Raw genomic sequence first — 20,608 nt, 5'->3', positions numbered from 1 at the left:
GCCCAGACAGCCAGACGTTGAGATTGGATTTGGCGTTTTTATCCGTCTGCCAAGGGCTTCCTAAGAACCCGGGATAGACAGGCGTTTACGTACCCACAAATGTGAACTCGCATCTTCTAGTGCTTAACCGTTGTTGCCCACACTCTATTTCGGCACTTGAGGAGAAAAAAATTTCACCATTCCTAGCCTAGGATGTCGTAATGTATTGGCGCAGAACAGGTGATTTGTGACTACAATCGAGCCCAAAGCGTCTGTTGTTGGGACATTTGTTAAGTGAGTTCTTCCCCAAAGTTTTACCTTTCTCGCCACTGTTAAGTGAATCAATCAGATTTTTCTTCGCAGTCATGGACCAATGAAAAGATTATTTTTTTAATTTAATTGGATTTGTATGGCTCTCTACCTGGGGCTACCTTTAAAAGTGTTTGGAAACTCCAGATCGTGCAGAATGCAGCTGCAAGAGCAATCATGGGCTTTCCCAAAAATGCCCATGTCACACCAACACTCCGCAGTCTGCATTGGTTGCCGATCAGTTTCCGGTCACAATTCAAAGTGTTGGTTATGACCTATAAAGCCCTTCATGGCACCGGACCAGATTATCTCAGGGACCGCCTTCTGCCGCACGAATCCCAGCGACCAGTTAGGTCCCACAGAGTTGGCCTTTTCCAGGTCCCGTCAACTAAACAATGTCGTTTGGCAGGGCCCAGGGGAAGAGCCTTCTCTGTGGCGGCCCCGGCCCTCTGGAACCGGCTCACCCCCGGAGATTAGGATTGCCCCCACCCTCCTCGCCTTTCGTAAGCTCCTTAAAACCCACCTCTGCCGTCAGGCATGGGGGAGTTGAGATATTCTTTCCCCCTAGGCCTTTACAATTTATGCATGGTATGTTTGTGTGTATGTTTGGTTTTATAATAAGGGTTTTTAGTTGTTTTAGTATTGGATTGTTACATGCTGTTTTTATCATTGTTGTTAGCCGCCCCGAGTCTACGGAGAGGGGCGGCATACAAATCCAATAAATAAATAAATAATAATAAATATTGTTGTGAGCCGCCCCGCGTCTGCGGAGAGGGGCGGCATACAGATCTAATAAATTATTATTAATTATTATTATGATTATAAGTCTTAAGTGCTATCTTTTTCCTTCCAGCATCCATTCGAAAGAACTCTTCCACTCGCTGGCCATCTCCTTTTCCTGCTGCTGGGAGTTTTTGCTGTGGATGGACCCCACCAATTATGGTGGGATCAAAGGCCAAGGGCCATCCCGGGCCAACTCTCAAGAGGTAAGAGACCATGAAGGGTTTGGCTCTTCACACAGGAAGCAAAATTATAGCCTCCTTCGAGAAAGAAAAAACACAACAGGGATGAAATATTTGGGTATATCAGGTGACCCGACAGACAAACACGTAATCTTTCCCTGGCTCAGCTGATAAGGGAGGAGAACATGTGACTTAGAGGGTATAAACGCTGCCTAACAAGGCAAGAAGCCCAAGGTTCAAATCCTAGAAGGGTATGGCTAGCTGATGAGAGCTATATAGCTCAAAATAGATTTATACTAGTCTCTCCTTATTTCTTTATCAATTCTTTGCAAGTTTGGAAAGTGTGTGAGTGTGTAAAGTTTTTTATTTTTCTACAAACATTGTGTGAATAGTGTGGAACCGAATTGTCTTACATTTTAGTACAAATAACACAACACTCTTCATATTTAATGCAATTAACAATCTTACAGAATTTTAGTGACAATTTTTTGTTGTTGAATTCTAATCTTTCATTCCTGAATTATTCAACATTTGAAGGTATCATTTTTATGCCCATCTTCATATTCTTAAGATCACTCCTTTTACTACAAATAAAATGCACTTGTTGCGTTTAATAAACTTACATAGTTCTAACAGTAATACACAAATTTATACTGAATTATAACCTTCCATTGTTTATCCCCTTTCTAATTTTTAATCATGCCACTATTATAGTTAAAGAAATGTCCCCTTTCCAATCACTTTAATACAAATAAAACAACGTTTCTCTTCTTTATCTTTGACAAGTTATATAATTCTATTAATAATAATAATACAGTAATCCCTTGCTGCTTCACGGTTCATCTTTCACGGATTCGCTAGTTCATGGGTTTTCAAAGGGGGCTTAAATCCATTAATAATAATAATAATAATAATAATAATAATAATAATAATGTATTAGATTTGTATGCCGCCCCTCTCCGAAGACTCGGGGCGGCTAAATCCATTAAAATCCATTTAAATTTTTAAATCCATTAAAAATTCATAAAATTCTTCTACAGTACTACTGTACTAACTGGTAGGATATCACATGTAGTTCCAGCTGAGAAACATTATAGAATGACTGCTTAATGCAAAGGGTGGGTTTTAAAAGTCCAAACACTCGTTAAATATATTTAAAAATATCTTTCCTCTACTTCACGGAAATTCGTTTTTCACGGTTGGTCTTGGAACGCATCCCCCTCAAGAAACGAGGGATCACTGTACACATTTTGTTGAATTATAGTCTTACATTATTATCTTGTTCAATTATTATCGTGTTCAGTTCTGGAGACCTCACCTACAAAAAGATATTGACAAAATGGAACGGGTCCAAAGACGGGCTCCAAGAATGGTGGAAGGTCTTAAGCATCAAACGTATCAGGAAAGACTTCATGAACTCCATCTGTAGAGTCTGGAGGACAGAAGGAAAAGGGGGGACATGATCGAAACATTTAAATATGTCAAAGGGTTAAATAAGGTTCAGGAGGGAAGTGTTTTTAATAGGGAAGTGAACCCAAGAACAAGGGGACACAATCTGAAGTTAGTTGGGGGAAAGATCAAAAGCAACGTGAGAAAATATTTTATTAAAAGAGTCGTAGATGCTTGGAACAAACTCCCAGCAGACGTGGTTGGTAAATCCACAGTCACTGAATTTAAACTTTGCCTGGAATAAACATAGATCCGTCCTAAGATAAAATACAGGAAATAGTATAAGGGCAGACTAGATGGACCATGAGGTCTTTTTCTGCTGTCAGACTTCTATGTTTCTATGTTTCTCTTTCAATGCAGGCGACGAGGAGTAAACAGAAAGCAGATGTAGCCCACAGTGATGAAGTAGAGGAGGAAGAAGAAGAGGAACAAGAAGGCGACTCGGGAGAAAACAGTATAGAGAACCGTCTCGAAAACAACTGGAACATCATGCAGTATTTGCCACAGGCGGCTTCCTGCCAGAATTACTTCCTTATGATTGTGTCCGGTAAGTTTCTGTTGATTTGTGCATTTCAGAACCTCAGCATCTGGGCACGGTGGCCAAAGGTCCACTTCGGTGGCGCAGTGGTTAGAGTGCAGTACTGCAAGCTACTTCTACTGATCACCGGCTGCCAGCAGTTTGGCAGATCGAATCTCAGCAGATCTTACAATATAATACCATTGCTTCCAGCTGTAGGGATTCAGCTCCAGTGATCTCAGAGGCCGATGAACTTGAACGATTAAAGACAAATAAGGCAATGGGTCCAGATGGCATCCACCCCAGAGTTCTTAAAGAACTCAGATCTGTCATTGCTACCCCTCTGACTGATTTGTTGAACCAATCCCTGTTAACAGGAGAAGTTCCTGAGGATTGGAGAATGGCCAGTGTTGTGCCTATCCACAAGAAGGGCAGTAGAGAAGAAGCTGGTAACTACAGGCCAGTTAGCTTGACATCAGTTGTAGTTAAAATGATGGAGACTCTACTCAAAAAGAGGATAAATCAGCACCGAAAAAAACATAACTTATTGGACCCAAACCAGCATGGCTTGGGTCTAATCTCATTGACTAACTAATCTCATTGATTTCTTTGACTATGTCACAAAGGTGTTGGGTTATTTATTTATTTATTTTATTTATTTATTCCATTTTTTTCTTTTATACCGCCCTTCTCCTTAGACTCAGGGCGGCTTACAACATGTTAGCAATAGCACTTTTTTAACAGAGCCAGCCTATGGCCCCCACAACCCTCATTTTACCCATCTCGGAAGGATGGAAGGCTGAGTTAACGTTGAGCCGGTGATGAGATTTGAACCACAAACCTACAGATCTAGCAGTGAACTTTAGTGGCCTCCAGCTGCACTCTACCTGCTGTGCCACTCCAGCTCTGGATAAAGGTGGTGCCGTGGACATTGCCTATCTGGACTTCAGCAAAGCCTTTGATACGGATCAACACAAAAAGAGCTGATAGATAAATTAGTGAAGATTGGACTTAATCCCAGTGGATTTGCAGCTGGCTGAAGCGTAGACATCAGAAGGTTGTGGTTAATGCCGAGTCTTCTGAGCAGAAACTGGTTACAAGTGGGTCAAATCATGGCTTGGCGTTTTCACCCTTGTTGGCTATTTCTTCCCAGCCTACATCGTGGCGGTTCACCACAGCATTAAGAAGGAAATGGAGCGGAACGTCGCTGGAAGCACCCCGGTCAGGAGGCGAGCCGGCAGCCAAACCTCCCAGGGGGCTGTAGGGGAGACGGGCACCTTACCAGGTGAGTGCTCACAGCCTCCTGGCTCCCATCCGTTTGGCCAAGTGGCAGGCAGTTGTCCAAATGCCAGAGAATTGGTTCTTCAAGCATTTAATTTATTGGATTTGTATGCCACCCCTCTCCGCAGACTCAGGGCGGCTAACAACAATAATAACACAGCATTTACAATCCAATAATAAAAACAACTAAAAACCCCTATTATAAAATCAAACATACACACAAACATACCATTTGAAGCCAATGAACACAATTAGGGGACTGGAGTCTAAAACGTAAGTTATTGTGTATGTCTAGTTCAGAGGTAGTCAAAGTTGGCTCTTCTATGACGTGTGGACTTCAACTCCCAGAATTCCTGAGCTAGCGTGACAGGCTCAGGAATTCTGGGAGTTGAAGTCCACAAGTCATAGAAGGGCCAACTTTGCCTAGCCCTGGTCTAGTTGAATGAAAATAAAGACCAGGGGAGACATGAAAGCAATTTTCCAGTATCTCAGGGGTTGCCCCAAAGAAGAGGGAGTCAAGCTATTCTCCAAAGCACCTGAGGGTAGAACAAGAAGCAATGAGTGGAAACTAAACAAGGAGAGAAGTAACTTAGAAGCTAGGAGAAATTTCCTGACAGTCAGAACGGTTGACCAGTGGAACAGCTGGCCTCTAGAAGTTGCAAATGCTCCAACACTGGAGGCTTTCAGGAAGAGATTTATTGATTGATTGATTGATTGATTGGATTTGTATGCCGCCCCTCTCCGTGGTCTCGGGGCGGCTAACAACAGTGGTAAAAACAGCATGTGACAATCCAATATTAAAACAGTTAAAAAACCCTTGTTATAAAAACCAATCATACATACAAACATACCATGCATAAATTGTAGAAGCCTAGGGGGAAAGAATATCTCAGTTCCCCCATGCCTGATGGCAGAGGTGGGTTTTAAGGAGCTTATGAAAGGCAAGGAGGGTGGGGGCTATTCTATTCTCCAATGCACTTGCAAGGAGAGTCCAAGATGGGTATTCTTCAGTCTGATTGGTAGGGACTGAGTTTTAATTTAAATATTAATCACTAGGCAGGCACCGCCTCCCCCTTAGCCCTCCAGTCTAAAAAACTCAGTCGCAGTAAAGGGACTCCTGAGTTACTTCTCTTAGGTATATTTATTATTATTAAATAGTTTATACCTTTATTGTACTAATTTTTTTCTCTCTTTTTCCTTTTTTCCCTTAGGTGCAGCTGGGGGAATAATTCCTCGGGCGGGCCTGGGTTCCAAACCTCCAGTGGGTTAACCCAGTTGCCTGCAGCTCCTCCCAACTTCAGACCCTCACAGAAAGATCTACAGATGCCAGCCTGGGTCTGGGAGTGAGCGCCCGGGTTGCCTACCTCCGCGGTGGCACCCGGAGGACGAGGAGGTGGTTGCCGCCTCGGGGGGTCCGTCCCTCCCCTGGCGAACATACCACGGGCCGGGATACACGTTGCGCTCCGAGCGGCCCGCAGGGGAGGCTAGCGCCCCCCCCCCCCCAACGGAAGGCAGGCGGGAGCGATCCGCGCCCTCAGTCGAAGGCTCGCCGCGGCGGATCGGCTCCTCAGGAAGGAGGCATCGCCCAGGAGAGACAAAACGGGCGATTGCAGAGGGCGGGAATCGGCGGTCCTTTCCCGCCCGCCTCCCAGAGTAAGCGTCCGGTTGCCTAGGGAACCGGCTGGCAGCCATCTTGGTGGGGTCAGGCGGCCATCTTGAGATGGTCCGTAGACCCCCGGCAGCTGCTTCTCGCGCCCAAATTGAGCCCGGTTACCATGGGAACGGGCCGGCGGCCATGTTGGTGAGGTCGCCGGCTCGATACTGGGCACGCAGGCGCAGAAGGGGGTTTCATCCCCCAATTTCGTTTTCGTTTCTCCTGGAGGCTGCCGCGACACTAAGGAGCTCGGTGGGGAACGCAGGTGCATTACAGGCTGCAATCGGTGATCGTGAGTTACCAATCCGGCCATGGCAGACCAAGCGCCACCTGCTGGGGATGAGGCTTCTGCTAACAAGCCCAGTACCCCCAAAGAAAAAGCCTCTAAGGCAAAGTCAGCCCAGGGATCTTCCTTGAGGGATGCGGAGAAGCGCATTAGAGCGCTGGAAAAGCAACTAGAGGCCTCACAAAGGGCAGCAGGACCGGCCTTGCCCCCTAGCCAGCAACTGTCTGCCAATTCCTCCATATCTCCCCCTATGGTCTACCAGGGGATGGGGACCTCAACATCTGAGAGGGATTGGTCCCCTGACAGAGGAGCCCAGGCCTGGTCATCATCCAGGGCGGACCCTTATAGCCTGGGGAGGCACCCAACAGGCTGGCCTCCTAATTACTCTTCCTCTCCCCATGCGCAGGCAGCCACTTTCACTCCTACGGCTGCAGGCCTTCGTGATTCTCAGGATACCTGGCAGAGCATGCCCCAGGCCCTCCAAGACCTGATCACTAGTACATATAACCAAGGCATAGCTACGGGAGCGCAACAGCTTCAGCAGGCTCCAGTGGGACCCCCTCAGATGAGACCCAGAGACCCCTGGAGGGACCCGGCTGCGCAGTCCTGGATGGAATCAGCTGAGGAGGAGGATTCCTATAGAGATGACTTCAGCGCCGCTGAGGATGACCTGTCTGGTGATGACCAGCCACCTGAGCAACCCAGTTACACGGGCTTGTTTAAATCCTCCCTCTTCAAGGTGCTCCTGAATAAGGCTAAGTTAACCATCGATCAGGCGGGAGAGAGCGGTCAGGCGGTACCCTCTGATGAGGCACAACCCGCGGGAGGTCTGTTTGTCTTCCCCAAACAGGAGACGGTGAACATCCCATCTTCCCACCTGTTTCTAGAAACCATCCAACGCCCATGGGAGAACCCGGCGGCGGCCCAGGGACCCTCCAATCTTGACCGCAAGTTCTATACTTTCGACCAGCAGATGGAGGAGCTGCTGGAGTTTCCAGCCGTGGACAAGCCTGTCACAAGCCTGGTGTCCAATGCCCTCGTGCCGTCTGAGTCACAGGAAGGTCTGAAGGCCGAGGACAAGAGAGCGGAAAACGTGGCTCGCAGGACTCACCAGATGGCAGCCTGGGCCGTGCGAGCCGCTTCGGCGGCCTCGTTCTTCAACAGGGCCATGATCCTCTGGATTAAAGAAATCCAGGCTAGAGCTGACCCAGAGGACGGCAGACTTCGTCAGGACCTCAACAAATTGTTGGCGGCCACGGAGTTTTCGGCGGATGCCACAGTGAATGCCGCGAAGTTTGCATCACGAGCAATGGCCTCTTCTGTGGCGTCACGCAGACTCATTTGGCTCCGCAACTGGCAGGCGGACGTCAAGTCCAAATGGAGTCTAGCCTCTTCCTCGTTTAAGGGGAAAAAGCTGTTTGGAGAGGTCCTCGATGATGTCCTAATCGAGGACAAGGACAAGAAGAAGGTGATGCCCAGAGCTAACAGACGACAAGATAGGCGCTTCACCCCCTATCAGCGGAGACAACCCTTTCGGACGGAGCCCTCCTCGAGCAATTCCCAGACGCCGAGGCCATACTTCCAGGGCTCCTTCAACCAGGGATCCTTCAGGTCGGACAGGACATCCCAGGCGGATCGAAATAGGTCCTACCAGGGACGCCGCCCCTTCAGAGGGGCCAACAGAGGCTTTAGAAGGAACAAATGACTCACTGGGCACTGCACCCCTAGGCGGCAGGCTACTGCGGTTCTCGGGCATCTGGGAAACCACGTCCTCAGACGCTTGGGCGACATCCACGGTTTCCCGGGGCCTGAGGATCGAGTTTCTTCGACCTCCCCCTCAACGCTTCCTGCCTTGTCGCATTCCGTCAGACCCACAAAAAAGGAAGCTCCTATACCAAGAGGTGTCCCACCTTCTAGAGATAGGGGCTATAGAGGAGGTACCCCCAGCTCATCGAGGCAGGGGTTTTTACTCGGCAATTTTCCTCGTGCCAAAATCCTCAGGAGGAGTCCGGATGATCCTCAACCTTCGGCAGTTGAATCTCTACGTAAAATACAGAAGATTCAAAATGCACTCACTAAAGTCCATCCTGGCATCCATAAGGCAGGACGACCTTATGACATCTATAGACTTGAAGGAGGCCTACCTCCATGTACCCATATTCCCGAATCACAGACAGTTCCTGAGATTCTCTTTCAACGGGGCACATTTCCAGTACAGGGCAATGCCCTTTGGACTGTCCTCCGCCCCCAGGACGTTCACCAAACTATTGGACGTCCTCACGGCCAGTCTCAGACGCCAGTCGGTACGCGTGATGGCGTACCTCGACGATATCGTCATTTTGTCAAGAACCAGGGAACAGGCGCACAGAGACTCACAGCTAACGATCCAGACACTACAGAACCACGGTTTTACAATCAACTGGACAAAAAGTCACCTAATACCTACACTCCGTCTTGCCCACCTGGGCACCACTATAGACTCCAACCTGGGTATGGTTTTTCTGTCCCAGGAGAGACAAAAGACAATCAGGAACTTGATGAGGGAGCTGGAACATCATCGATATCCCAGTCTTGCACTACTGTCAAAGATTTTAGGAACTCTGGTCTCGTGTATCGATATAGTGCCATGGGCAAGACACCATCTACGACCACTCCAATGGTTTTTGCTACCATACCAAAGACGAAAGACAAGCCACTCCCACAAGAGAGTCTCCCTCACCGCCAGGGTACGCTACTCTTTAAAATGGTGGAGTTCCCCCTCACTAACCAGGGGCTCCACGTTCCTGGATATGGACCCTATCATAATAACAACGGACGCCAGCTTGATAGGGTGGGGAGCTCACCTCTCCTCGCACATGGTTCAGGGCCTCTGGGAACCTCAGGACCTGCAAGAGGTCAATATAAATTTCCTGGAGCTGAAGGCTGTTTCTTTGGCCCTCCACAGTCTTGCTCATCTAGTACGGGGTCGACATGTACGTATCCTGACCGACAATGTATCCACACGTTCCCACATCAACAGACAAGGGGGAACACGGTCAAGGAGACTGATGAAGGAAGCAACATCACTTCTCAGATGGGCAGAGGAAAACTTGGCCTCTCTGTCAGCGGAACACATCTCGGGAGTGGAGAATGTGTGGGCGGACTGGCTCAGCCGACAGACACTCGACCCGGGCGAATGGCGGCTGGATCCCGAGATCTTCCAGGAAGTGGTGAGGAGGTTCGGAGACCCGGTGATGGACTTGTTTGCCACCAGCCTCAACACCCAGCTTCCTCGCTTCTTCGCTCGATACCCATCCCCCGGTGCGGAAGGAGTGGACGCCCTAACTCTTCAATGGCCTCGGGGCCTTCTATATGCATTCCCGCCTCTATCTATTCTCCCCAGGGTGATACGGAAGATCCTGGAGGAGAGAGCAGAGGTGCTACTGATAGCCCCGTATTGGCCTCGCCGCACCTGGTTCGCGGACCTGGTGCAACTTTCGACGGCACCCAGCTGGAGGATCCCGGACCGACAGATCTCCCTGACCCAGGGGTCCTTGTCTCATCCGGAGCCACAGTGGTGGCAACTGACCGTGTGGCACTTGAGCGGGAACATCTAAAACGCCAAGCTTTGCCAGACACGGTCATTGCCACTATTCAAGCAGCCCGCAGACCCTCTACCAGGAGGATTTATCAGACCACTTGGGCCGCTTTCTACAAGTTTTGTGAACAGCGGGGGATAGATCCTCAGACGGCCTCTCCGCTTGTTGTTCTAACTTTTCTGCAGGCGGGCCTGGAGAAGGGCCTTGCCCCAAATACATTACGCCGTCATGTCGCCGCTCTGGCCACCATCATCTCAACGGATAGCTACCGTTCCCTTACCAGACATCCCTGGATCAGGGATTTCTTGAAAGGAGCGGCCAATCTAAAACCACCAACGGTTCATCGCTTTCCTTCCTGGGACCTACCCTTGGTGTTACATGCATTGACAGGTCCCCCGTTTGAACCCATACGTCAGATTTCGTTACGGCTACTGACCTTCAAAGCAGCCTTCTTGGTTGCTATCACTTCAGCCAGAAGGGTCTCTGAAATAGCCGCTTTGTCCACAAGACCAGACCTTTGCCGTTTTGAGCCAAACAGAGTGGTCCTTAGACTGGATCCGGCGTTTATTCCGAAGGTAAACACATCCTTTCATAGGGCTCAAGATATAGTGCTCCCTGACTTCTGTTCTCATGGGACTCACCCCTCTGAATTGAGGTGGCATAAACTGGACGTGAGGCGAGTCCTAAAAATTTATGTTAGGAGGACTCAGCCTATTAGACGGTCAGAAGGCCTGTTTGTGTCCTTTTCCACTAGAACCATGGGCACCAAGGTGTCCTCTCAGACTATCAGCCGCTGGTTGAGGGAATGTATTTCAGAGGCGTATAGGACCAAAGGCTCCCCAGTTCCACCGGGGATAACTGGACATTCAACTCGAAGTGCAGCTACTTCATCGGCCTGGAGGACCCAAGCTTCCTTAGAGGACATATGTAGGGCGGCCACGTGGGCAGCTCCGTCCACTTTCATCAAACACTATCGAATTGACTCATTTGCTTCGGCGGAAGCAGCATTTGGGAGGAGGGTACTACAAGGGGTCTGTTCCTACTCGGAACCCCTGGTCCAGTCTTGTCCCTCCCTGTGATTATAACTTGGGCATATCCCATCTTGGACTCTCCTTGCAAGTGCATTGGAGAAAGACCGTTGAACTTACCTGAACGGTCTTCTCGATGCACTGCAAGGAGAGTCCAAACCCTCCCGATTCTGGGACCAGGGTTCCCGTGGGGGTGTGGTTTCTGGTTACGGTTCAAGGTTGCAGTTTGATATTGTTTAATAAATGGTTTTTGCTTTACTGCTCCTTCGCTTTATTTTAGACTGGAGGGCTAAGGGGGAGGCGGTGCCTGCCTAGTGATTAATATTTAAATTAAAACTCAGTCCCTACCAATCAGACTGAAGAATACCCATCTTGGACTCTCCTTGCAGTGCATCGAGAAGACCGTTCAGGTAAGTTCAACGGTCTATCTCTGGGGGGAATGGGTTCCAGAGGGTCGGGGCTGCCAGAGACAAGGCTCTTCCCCTGGGTCCCGCCAGACGACATTGTTTAGTTGACGGGACCCGGAGAAGACCCACTCTGTGGGACCTAAGTGGTCGCTGGGATTCGTGCAGCAGAAGGCGGTCCCGGAGATAATCTGGTCCGGTGCCATGAAGGGCTTTATAGGTCATAACCAACACTTTGAATTGTGACCGGAAATTGATCGGCAACCAATGCAGACTGTGGAGTGTTGGTGTGACATGTGCATATTTGGGGAAGCCCATGATTGCTCTCGCAGCTGCATTCTGCACGATCTGAAGTTTCCGAACACTCTTCAAAGGTCGCCCCATGTAGAGAGCGTTACAGTAGTCGAGCCTCGAGGTGATGAGGGCGTGAGTGAGATCGGACAGCCCTTTGAATGAGATGATATAAGATCGTTGATGGCCGTGCCTGCTTGCGTCTTCCCTTCTAGGCGCCATCGCTTTCTCGCAGGAGTACGTCTCCAACGAGTTGACCCAGAGCTTTTTCACCATCACTCAGAAGATCCAGAAGAAAGTCACGGGTTCTCGTCACACCGCAGAAGTGTCGGAAATGTTTCCCTCCCTCCCCGGCTCACATCTGGCGCTCAACAATCCTGCGCTGGAGTTCATCAAACATGTCTGCCAGGTGAGGTAGCACTAGAGCCCTTAGACTTATCTACCGCTTCACGGTGCTTTTACAGCCCTCTCTAAGCGGTCAGCCTCTTGCTCCCAACAATCTGGGTCCTCATTTGATCCACCTTGGAAGGAAGGAAGGAAGGAAGATAGGAAGGAAGGAATGATGGAAGGAAGGAAGGAAGATAGGAAGGAAGGAAGAATGGAAGGAAGGAAGGAAAGAAGGAAGATAGGAAGGAAGGAAGGAATGATGGAAGGAAGGAAGGAAGATAGGAAGGAAGGAAGGAAGAATGGAAGGAAGGAAGGAAAGAAGGAAGGAAGATAGGAAGGAAGGAATGATGGAAGGAAGGAAGGAATGATGGAAGGAAGGAAGGAAGATAGGAAGGAAGGAAGGAAGAATGGAAGGAAGGAAGGAAAGAAGGAAGGAAAGGAAGATAGGAAGGAAGGAAGGAAGATAGGAAGGAAGGAAGGAAAGAAGGAAGATAGGAAGGAAGGAAGATAGGAAGGAAGGAAGAATGGATGGAAGGAAAGAAGGAAGATAGGAAGGAAGGAAGATAGGAAGGAAGGAAGAATGGAAGGAAGGAAGGAAAGAAGGAAGATAGGAAGGAAGAATGGATGGAAGGAAGGAAAGAAGGAAGATAGGAAGGAAGATAGGAAGGAAGGAAGGAAGGAAGATAGGAAGGAAGGAATGATGGAAGGAAGGAAGATAGGAAGGAAGGAATGATGGAAGGAAGGAAGGAAGGAAGATAGGAAGGAAGGAAGAATGGAAGGAAGATAGGTAGGAAGGAATGATGGAAGGAAGGAAAATAGGAAGGAAGATAGGAAGGAAGGAAGAATGGATGGAAGGAAGGAAAGAAGGAAGATAGGAAGGAAGGAAAATAGCATTTATACTTATATACAGCTTCCTACTGCTTTTTCAGCCCTCTCTAAGTTGTTTACAGAATCAGCCTCTTGCTCCCAACAATCTGGGTCCTCATTTTACCCACTAGGAGCAGCTGATTTTTTGACTTGCACTGAGGCTCTAGGAGGGCAGTTTTGGCATCCGTGGGCCCTCCAAGGGGATGGAGGGGGGTGTTTTTACCCGACCCAGGCTCCAGGGAAGCCTTTGGAACCTGGGGAGGGTGCACAATGGTCCTATTAGGCCCACCAGAAGTTGGGAAATGGGCTGTTTCTGGCCTACAGAGGGCCTTTTGGGGGCAGGGGGGGGGGAGGCCAGTATGGGCACTCACACAGGTGGGTTTTTTTAATAGACTTTATTAATTTTTCATAAAAATCACACACAAACATACAGGCATTTAACACATAGTAGGGGTTACAATTACCCCTCTCTTCTTAGAAGTTATATGTGGGTCTTCAATAGCTTACAAAAAGCAAGGAGGGTGGGGGCGGTTCTGATTTCCAGAGGGCTGGGGCCGCCACAGAGAAGGCTCTTCCCCTGGGACCTGCCAGACAACATTGTTTAGTTGACGAGAGCCAGAGAAGGCCAACTCTGTGGGACCTTTTCAGTCGCTGGGATTCGTGCGGTAGCAGGCAGTTCCAAAGGTATAAAAGGTATAAAAATGTCGTCTCCACACACACCTGAAGAACCCTCCTCTCTTCCCCAGGTGCTGTCTCTGGACGCCAACATCACCAACCAAGTGCAGAAGTTGAAGCGCGACCTCCTGCGCCTCATCGACGTGGGGGAGTTCTCCGAGGAGGCCAACTTCCAGGACCCCTGCCGCTCCTACGTCCTCCCCGAGGTCATCTGCAGAAACTGCAACTTTTGCAGGGACCTGGATCTCTGCAAGGACCCTGCTCCCTTTCAGGTACCCTGGAGATCCCCCGCTAGCTTGCTTCTGCTGTTCTCCCGGGCCCCTCTTCTCTCCTTATGGGAGTTGTGTCTCTCTTTCTCGGAGCCTAGAGCTTTGAAACTCTTCCCAATATCTCTCTGGTTCTATGCTGGTTTGTCTATATCAGTGTTTCCCAACCTTGGCAACTTGGAAACATAGAAGACTGACGGCAGAAAAAGACCTCCCGGTCATAGTTCCCTCTAAGCTGAGCAGTGAGCAATGGCTCACTTAAAAATCATCATCAACTCAGAGTTTTCCAAACCTGCCCAGAAGCCGAGAGGGAAAGAGTGAGAGGGAAGGAGAGAGAGAGGAAGAGAGAGAAACAGATAGAAAAAAGAGAGGAAGGAAAAGAGAAAGAAAAAGAATGGGAGTAAGGAAGAGAGAAAGAAAATCAAAATCTAGTTTGAAACTAGCTCAACTATTTAAGTGGCATTTTGATATTGATAGCGTTGCCCTATTATGAGCTCACTGTTATAGACACACAGTACAGTGTTTTATTTTGAAATTCTCTGAGGCAAAACAGGGTGGGGTTTTTGTTTGTTTGTTTGTTTGTTTGTTTGTTTATTTATTTATTAATTATTATTTCTGTGCCGCCCAGTCCCAAAGGGACTGCCGCTCAGACACTATACTTTTCCGCCCACCCCCCCAAAAAATTAGAGGGAACACTGCTCCTGGTCCCTCTAGTCTGCCCTTATACTATTTCCTGTATTTTATCTTACAATGGATATATGTTTATCCCAGGCAGGTTTAAATTCAGTGACTGTGGATCCTTCCTTCCTTCCTTCTCTTCCCCCCTTCTCTTTCTTTCCTTCCTCCCTTCCTTCCTTATTAATAGAAACATAGAAGATTGATGGCAGAAAAAGACCTCACGGTCCATCTAGTCTGCCCTTATACTATTCCTGTATTTTATCTTACAATGGATCTATGTTTATCCCAGGCCTGTTTAAATTCAGTTACTGTGGATTTACCAACCATGTCTGCTGGAAGTTTGTTCCAGGGATCTACTACGCTTTCAGTGAAATAATATTTTCTCACGTTGCTTTTGATTTCCCCCCCAAATAACTTCAGATTGTGTCCCCTTGTTCTTGTGTTCACTTTCCTATTAAAAACACTTCCCTCCTGGACCTTATTTAACCCTTTGACATATTTAAATGTTTCGATCGTGTCCCCCCTTTTCCTTCTGTCCTCCAGACTATACCGATGGAGTTCATTAAGTCTTTCCTGATACGTTTTATGCTTAAGACCTTCCACCATTGTTGTAGCCCGTCTTTGGACCCGTTCAATTTTGTCAATATCTTTTGGTAGGTGAGGTCTCCAGAACTGAACGCTGGCTGGGGAATTCTGGGAGTTGAAGTCCAAATATCTTTAAGTTGCCAAGTTTGGGAAACACTGGTCTATATGACTATTCGATTGTAAGGACTACTGTGTGTAGTAAGAACTAACATCAGAAGGGAAGGATTTAGGGGTCATGATTTCTGACAGTCTCCAAATGGGTGAACAGTGTGGTCAGGCGGTAGGGAAAGCGAGTCGAATGCTTGGCTGCATAGTTAGAGGTATAACAAGCAGGAAGAGGGAGATGGTGACCCCGCTGTATAGAGCGCTGGTGAGACCCCATTGGGAATAATAGTGTGTCCGGTTGTGGAGACCTCACCTGCAAAAAGAGATGGATGAAATGGAATGGGCCCAAAGATGGGCTACAAAAATGGTGGAAGGTCTTGAGCATAAAACTTTATCAGGAAAGACTTCATGAACTCAATCTGTCTAGTCTGGAGGACAGAAGGGAAAGGGGGGACTTGATTGAAACATTTAAACACGTGAAAGGGGTTCAATAAGGTTCAGGAGGGAGGTGTTTTTAATAGGAAAGTGAACCCAAAAACAAGGGGCCACAATCTGAGGTTAGTTGGGGAAAATATCAGAAGGAACATGATAAAATATTATTTGACTGAAAGAATCATAGATGCGTGGAACAAACTTCCAGCAGACGTGATTGGTCAATCCACAGTGGCTGAATTTAAACAGGCCTAGGATAAACACAGATCCATCCTAAGATAAAATACAGGCAGACTAGATGGACCTCCTTCCCCGCTTCTTCCAGGACGACCCTCTGCTGCCCAGCTGGCTGTGCTCCAACTGCCAATCTCAGTACGATTCCGACGCCATCGAGATGGCTCTGGTGGAAGCCCTGCAGAAGAAGCTGATGGCCTTCACCCTCCAAGATCTGGTGAGGAGGGCTGGGGTCAGTGCTCCCCCCCCCCCCCAAGATAGGAAGCCCACCCACATGGATGCCTAGGAAAACACCCGACTCACCTTGTCTGTTGTCCCTTAACAAAATCCACCTTTAGCTATTCCGCGGGGCGGAAGAGCAGATATTCTGTAATATGCGAACCCAGGTGTCCAGCAAACCTGGAAAATGGAATTATCAGGGCAATCGGCGGTACGGGAAATAACAGGGAATTATTATTATTATTATTATTATTAATATTATTATTATTAATTTATTTATTTATTTATTATTATTTATTGGATATGTATGCCGCCCCTCTCCGCAGACTCGGGGCAGCTAACAACAGTGGTAAAACAACATGAACAATCCAATTAATAAAAACAACTAAAAAACCCTTATTATAAAAAACCAAACATACACACAAACATACCATGCATAACTTGTAGTCGCCTAGGGGGAAAGGATAACTTAACTCCCCCATGCCTGGCGACAAAGGTGGGTCTTAAGTAATTTGCGAAAGACAAGGAGGGTGGGAGCCGTTCTAATCCCTGGGGGGAGTTGGTTCCAGAGGGCCAGTGCCGCCACAGAGAAGGCTCTTCCCCTGGGGCCCGCCAAACGACATTGTTTGGTCGACGGGACCCGGAGAAGGCCAACTCTGTGGGGCCTTATCGGCCGCTGGGATTCGTGCGGTAGAAGGCGGTTCCGGATGTATTCTGGCCCAATGCTTATTGGTTTCTTTTGCTGATAAAATGTGCGCCCCCCCCCCCCCCATTTTGGTGAAAAGTGAAAATAATGGCACACAGCAAGGCCGAGGGGTGGGGGGGCTTTTGCGGCCAAAATAAACTAATAAGAATCATTTTTTCCCAGTTCATTTCTATTTTTCTTATGATCAGGATTGTTCAATTTAGTATATCAAAACTTTTGGGGGGAAATTCCTTAGAGATTTGGAGCCTTAAAAAAATATAAAGTGAAAATGGTTGCAAGCAGCCGGGGGGGTGGGGAGGGGAGGGAGGCCTTATTTCTGATTTTAAAAAACCAATAAGAATAATTTCTTTCAGTTCATTTATATTTTTCTTATATTCAGAAATGTTCAAACTACCAATCCCACACCAACTTTATTCAAATTGAACACATTTTGCAAGCAAAACTATCTGTAAATTGAAAAAAAGTTCACAAATAAAGGGGGGGGTCTGCCTTTTATAATCAAAAGTCCGCGGAGAGGGGCGGCATACAAATCTAAATAATAAATAAAATAAATAAAATAAAATAAAGCAATATGCATAATTCTTTTCAGTTCAATTTTCATATCATTGTGTGCAGAAATGTTCGGACTACTTTCCAAGGGAAAAAAGTATTCAAATTGACCAAACATAAGCACTTCAAATGAAGAGTTTTCGGTCCGGGTCAGGGTGACCCAGGAACAATACAAGTGTGACTTTTTTCTTCCAGCAAGAAAGAAACCCCCCACCCCCCCCAAAAAAAATTCTCATAGAGAATTTTTCCAAAGACGGGCTACAAGAATGGTGGAAGGTCTTAAGCATAAAACGTATCAGGAAAGACTTCATGAACTCAATCTGTAGAGTCTGGAGGACAGAAGGAAAAGGGGGGACACGATCGAAACATTTAAATATGTTAAAGGGTTAAATAAGGTTCAGGAGGGAAGTGTTTTTAATAGGAAAGTGAACACAAGAACAAGGGGACACAATCTGAAGTTAGTTGGGGGAAAGACCAAAAGCAACATGAGAAAATATTATTTTACTGAAAGAGGAGTAGATCCTTGGAACAAACTTCCAGCAGACGTGGTAGATAAATCCACAGTAACTGAATTTAAGCATGCCTGGGATAAACATATATCCATCCTAAGATAAAATACAGAAAATAGTATAAGGGCAGACTAGATGGACCATGAGGTCTTTTTCTGCCGTCAGACTTCTATGTTTCTATAGAGAGAACCCCTGAAATGATGAAAAGTCGTGAAATTTCAAGTTTCAGATATGCAGGGAAATTTTTTTTACAGGGACTCAAAGTTTGATTTCGGGTCTCACAGACCCGAACAGAACAGCAGGGTTTTTTAAAAAGAAAGAAAGTCCAGGTGCCATCTTGAAAAAGCACCTTTGGGGCAGCCATGGCCCCAGGTGACTGAAATTCTCCCTAGTTATTTATATCCCTTGCAGACAGCTGGTCATTGGCATTATTTTAGAGAGAGGTTGAGGCCGCTGGGAGGTTTCTCTGGGTACTCAGGGTCACCTGAGTGGGGCAACAAGGGTGCCCAGCAAACCTGGAAAACAGGGAAACCGGGGGTTCGGGAAATATCCAGGTACGCCCATGTCACACCAACACTCCGCAGTCTGCATTGGCTGCCGATCAATTTCCGGATTTTGCGTCCTCTGAGAGGTCTGAAGCGGAGCCTGATTCCTTTTATTTCTTGGGTGTTTCAGGTGTGCTTGAAATGCAAAGGCATCAAGGATGCTCACATGTCCCTCTACTGCAGTTGTGCTGGGGACTTCGACCTCCTGCTGCCCACCAAGGTAGAGTCAATCTCTCTTCTTAGCCTTTCCCTCCCTCCTTCAGGGGCTTGACCTCCCTCTCCCCCCTGATGGGTGAAACCCCTTCCCCCTTCCTCCCCTACTCTTCTCTACTCTACCCTTGTTCTATTCTACTCTACCCTTGTGCTATTCTATTCTACTCTACCCTTGCTCTACTCTATTCTACTCTACCCTTGTTCTACTCTTCTCTACCCTATCCTCGTTATATTCTATTCTATTCTATTCTAATCTACTTTACCTTATTCTATTCTACTCTACCCTTGTTCTACTGTACTCTATTCTATTCTACTCCACTCTATCCTTGCTCTACTCTATCCTACCCTTCTTCTTTTCTATTCTACTCTACTCTACCCTTGCTCTACTCTATTTTACCCTTATTTTATTCTATTCTACTCTATTTTACCTTTGTTCTATACTCTACTGTATCCTCGTTATATTCTACTCTACTCTACTCTACTCTATCCTTGCTCTATCCTACCCTTCTTCTTTTCTATTCTACTCTACTCTACCCTTGCTCTACTCTATTTTACCCTTATTTTATTCTACTCTATTCTATTCTACCTTTGTTCTACTCTACTCTATCCTCTTTATATTCTATTCTATTCTACTCTACTCTATCCTTGCTTACTCTATTCTACCCTTCTTCTTTTCTATTCTATTCTATTCCACTCTACCCTTGCTCTACTCTATTTTACCCTTATTTTATTCTACTCTACTCTATTCTACCTTTGTTCTGCTCTACTCTATCCTCGTTATATTCTATTCTACTCTACTCTACTGTACTTTATCCCTGTTCTGTTCTATTCTATTCTATTGGTCTGCTCTGGTCTATTCCAGTCTATTAATTCTCGTTCTATTCTATTCGATCCTTTTTCTCTCCTCCATCCTTTTTATTCCCTTCTGTGCTATTCATTCTCTCTCTCTCTCTCTTATCCAGAGCTTCCTGGGTCACTTGAAGGTTTTCCAGGGCATTGCCCAGCATTACGGAATGGCCCACCTGCTGGAGAACGTCCAGTGGCTGCTTCAAATGAACCCTCAGCTGGTCTCCTGAGACGAACCCCCCTTCATCCTTTCGGGCAGAAGCAACACCCGAGTGGCGCAGGTCCCCTTCTCGGCCCTGCCGGAAAGTCCTTAATGAGGGAAGCGGCTTGTGCGGGCAGCTGGCGAGGAAGGCTTCGCCCCGGGGAGCCAAAATTACCAGCCTTAAGATTGTCCCGTCTTGCGTGGGAACATCGAGAGGGAGAACTAAGACCTTGTGGTGAAGAAGAGGAAGAGAGAACGTTGTATCTCTATCAGAACCGAGGCTGATCCGTCTCATGAAACTCAGCCCAGAAAAGCAAGGAGGGGGATTTTTTAAAATGCTCCTTGTCCTCTTTTTACAGATTTTTGGATTACGGAGGGCAATTTTCTGCCCAGATTTTAACGCTCTTTTTTTTTTTTTTTCGTTTCGACTTTGGGTTTGTTTGTTTTTTTAAAAGTTTGTGCTATAAAGAATCCCTTTGCTTTCAGAACCAGCTTTTGCTAATAGTAATATTATTGCCTAAATAAAAGTTGACCTCGCCTAAATCCAGCATGCTCAAAGTGCCTAAAGAAACCAAGGGCCTGATGGCTCGGCATAGAATTCAGAGCTTCGAAAGAGACCTCGGAGGTCTTCTAGTCAAGCCCCCAACCCATTAGGATGGAGCGCCCACAACCTCCCGAGGTAAGCTGTTCCACTCATTCATTTTTCGCCCCGTCGGGAAAGTTTTTCCTCAATTTCAGGTTGGATGGCCAGGTTACTGACCACCTGCTAAGACCGTGGTTGGGCTCTCCACAATGTGGAGCCTTAGTGACGCAGTGGTTAGAGTTGCTTCTGCTGACTGCTGGCTGTAGTTC

General features: G+C 47.2%; 1 protein-coding gene across 1 annotated transcript in view; it reads left to right on the top strand.

The window, feature by feature from the left end:
* Positions 1-20,299, top strand: part of POLE (DNA polymerase epsilon, catalytic subunit) — a 50,289-nt gene extending 29,990 nt beyond the window's left edge. The window contains exons 18-25 of the mRNA XM_070763066.1: positions 1,142-1,274; positions 3,060-3,246; positions 4,370-4,501; positions 11,954-12,147; positions 13,739-13,939; positions 16,059-16,184; positions 18,626-18,715; positions 19,671-20,299. Of these exons, the coding sequence (XP_070619167.1) occupies positions 1,142-1,274; positions 3,060-3,246; positions 4,370-4,501; positions 11,954-12,147; positions 13,739-13,939; positions 16,059-16,184; positions 18,626-18,715; positions 19,671-19,784 (1,177 nt within the window). The 3' untranslated portion in view covers positions 19,785-20,299. The remainder of the gene's footprint in view (positions 1-1,141; positions 1,275-3,059; positions 3,247-4,369; positions 4,502-11,953; positions 12,148-13,738; positions 13,940-16,058; positions 16,185-18,625; positions 18,716-19,670) is intronic.
* Positions 20,300-20,608: the final 309 nt, after the last annotated feature.

The sequence above is a fragment of the Erythrolamprus reginae genome, chromosome 10 (genome assembly GCF_031021105.1).
Source record: "Erythrolamprus reginae isolate rEryReg1 chromosome 10, rEryReg1.hap1, whole genome shotgun sequence".
NCBI classification, from domain to species: domain Eukaryota; kingdom Metazoa; phylum Chordata; class Lepidosauria; order Squamata; family Dipsadidae; genus Erythrolamprus; species Erythrolamprus reginae.
Note: the sequence above shows the minus strand (reverse complement) of the source record. Positions and strands in the feature narration are given on the sequence as shown.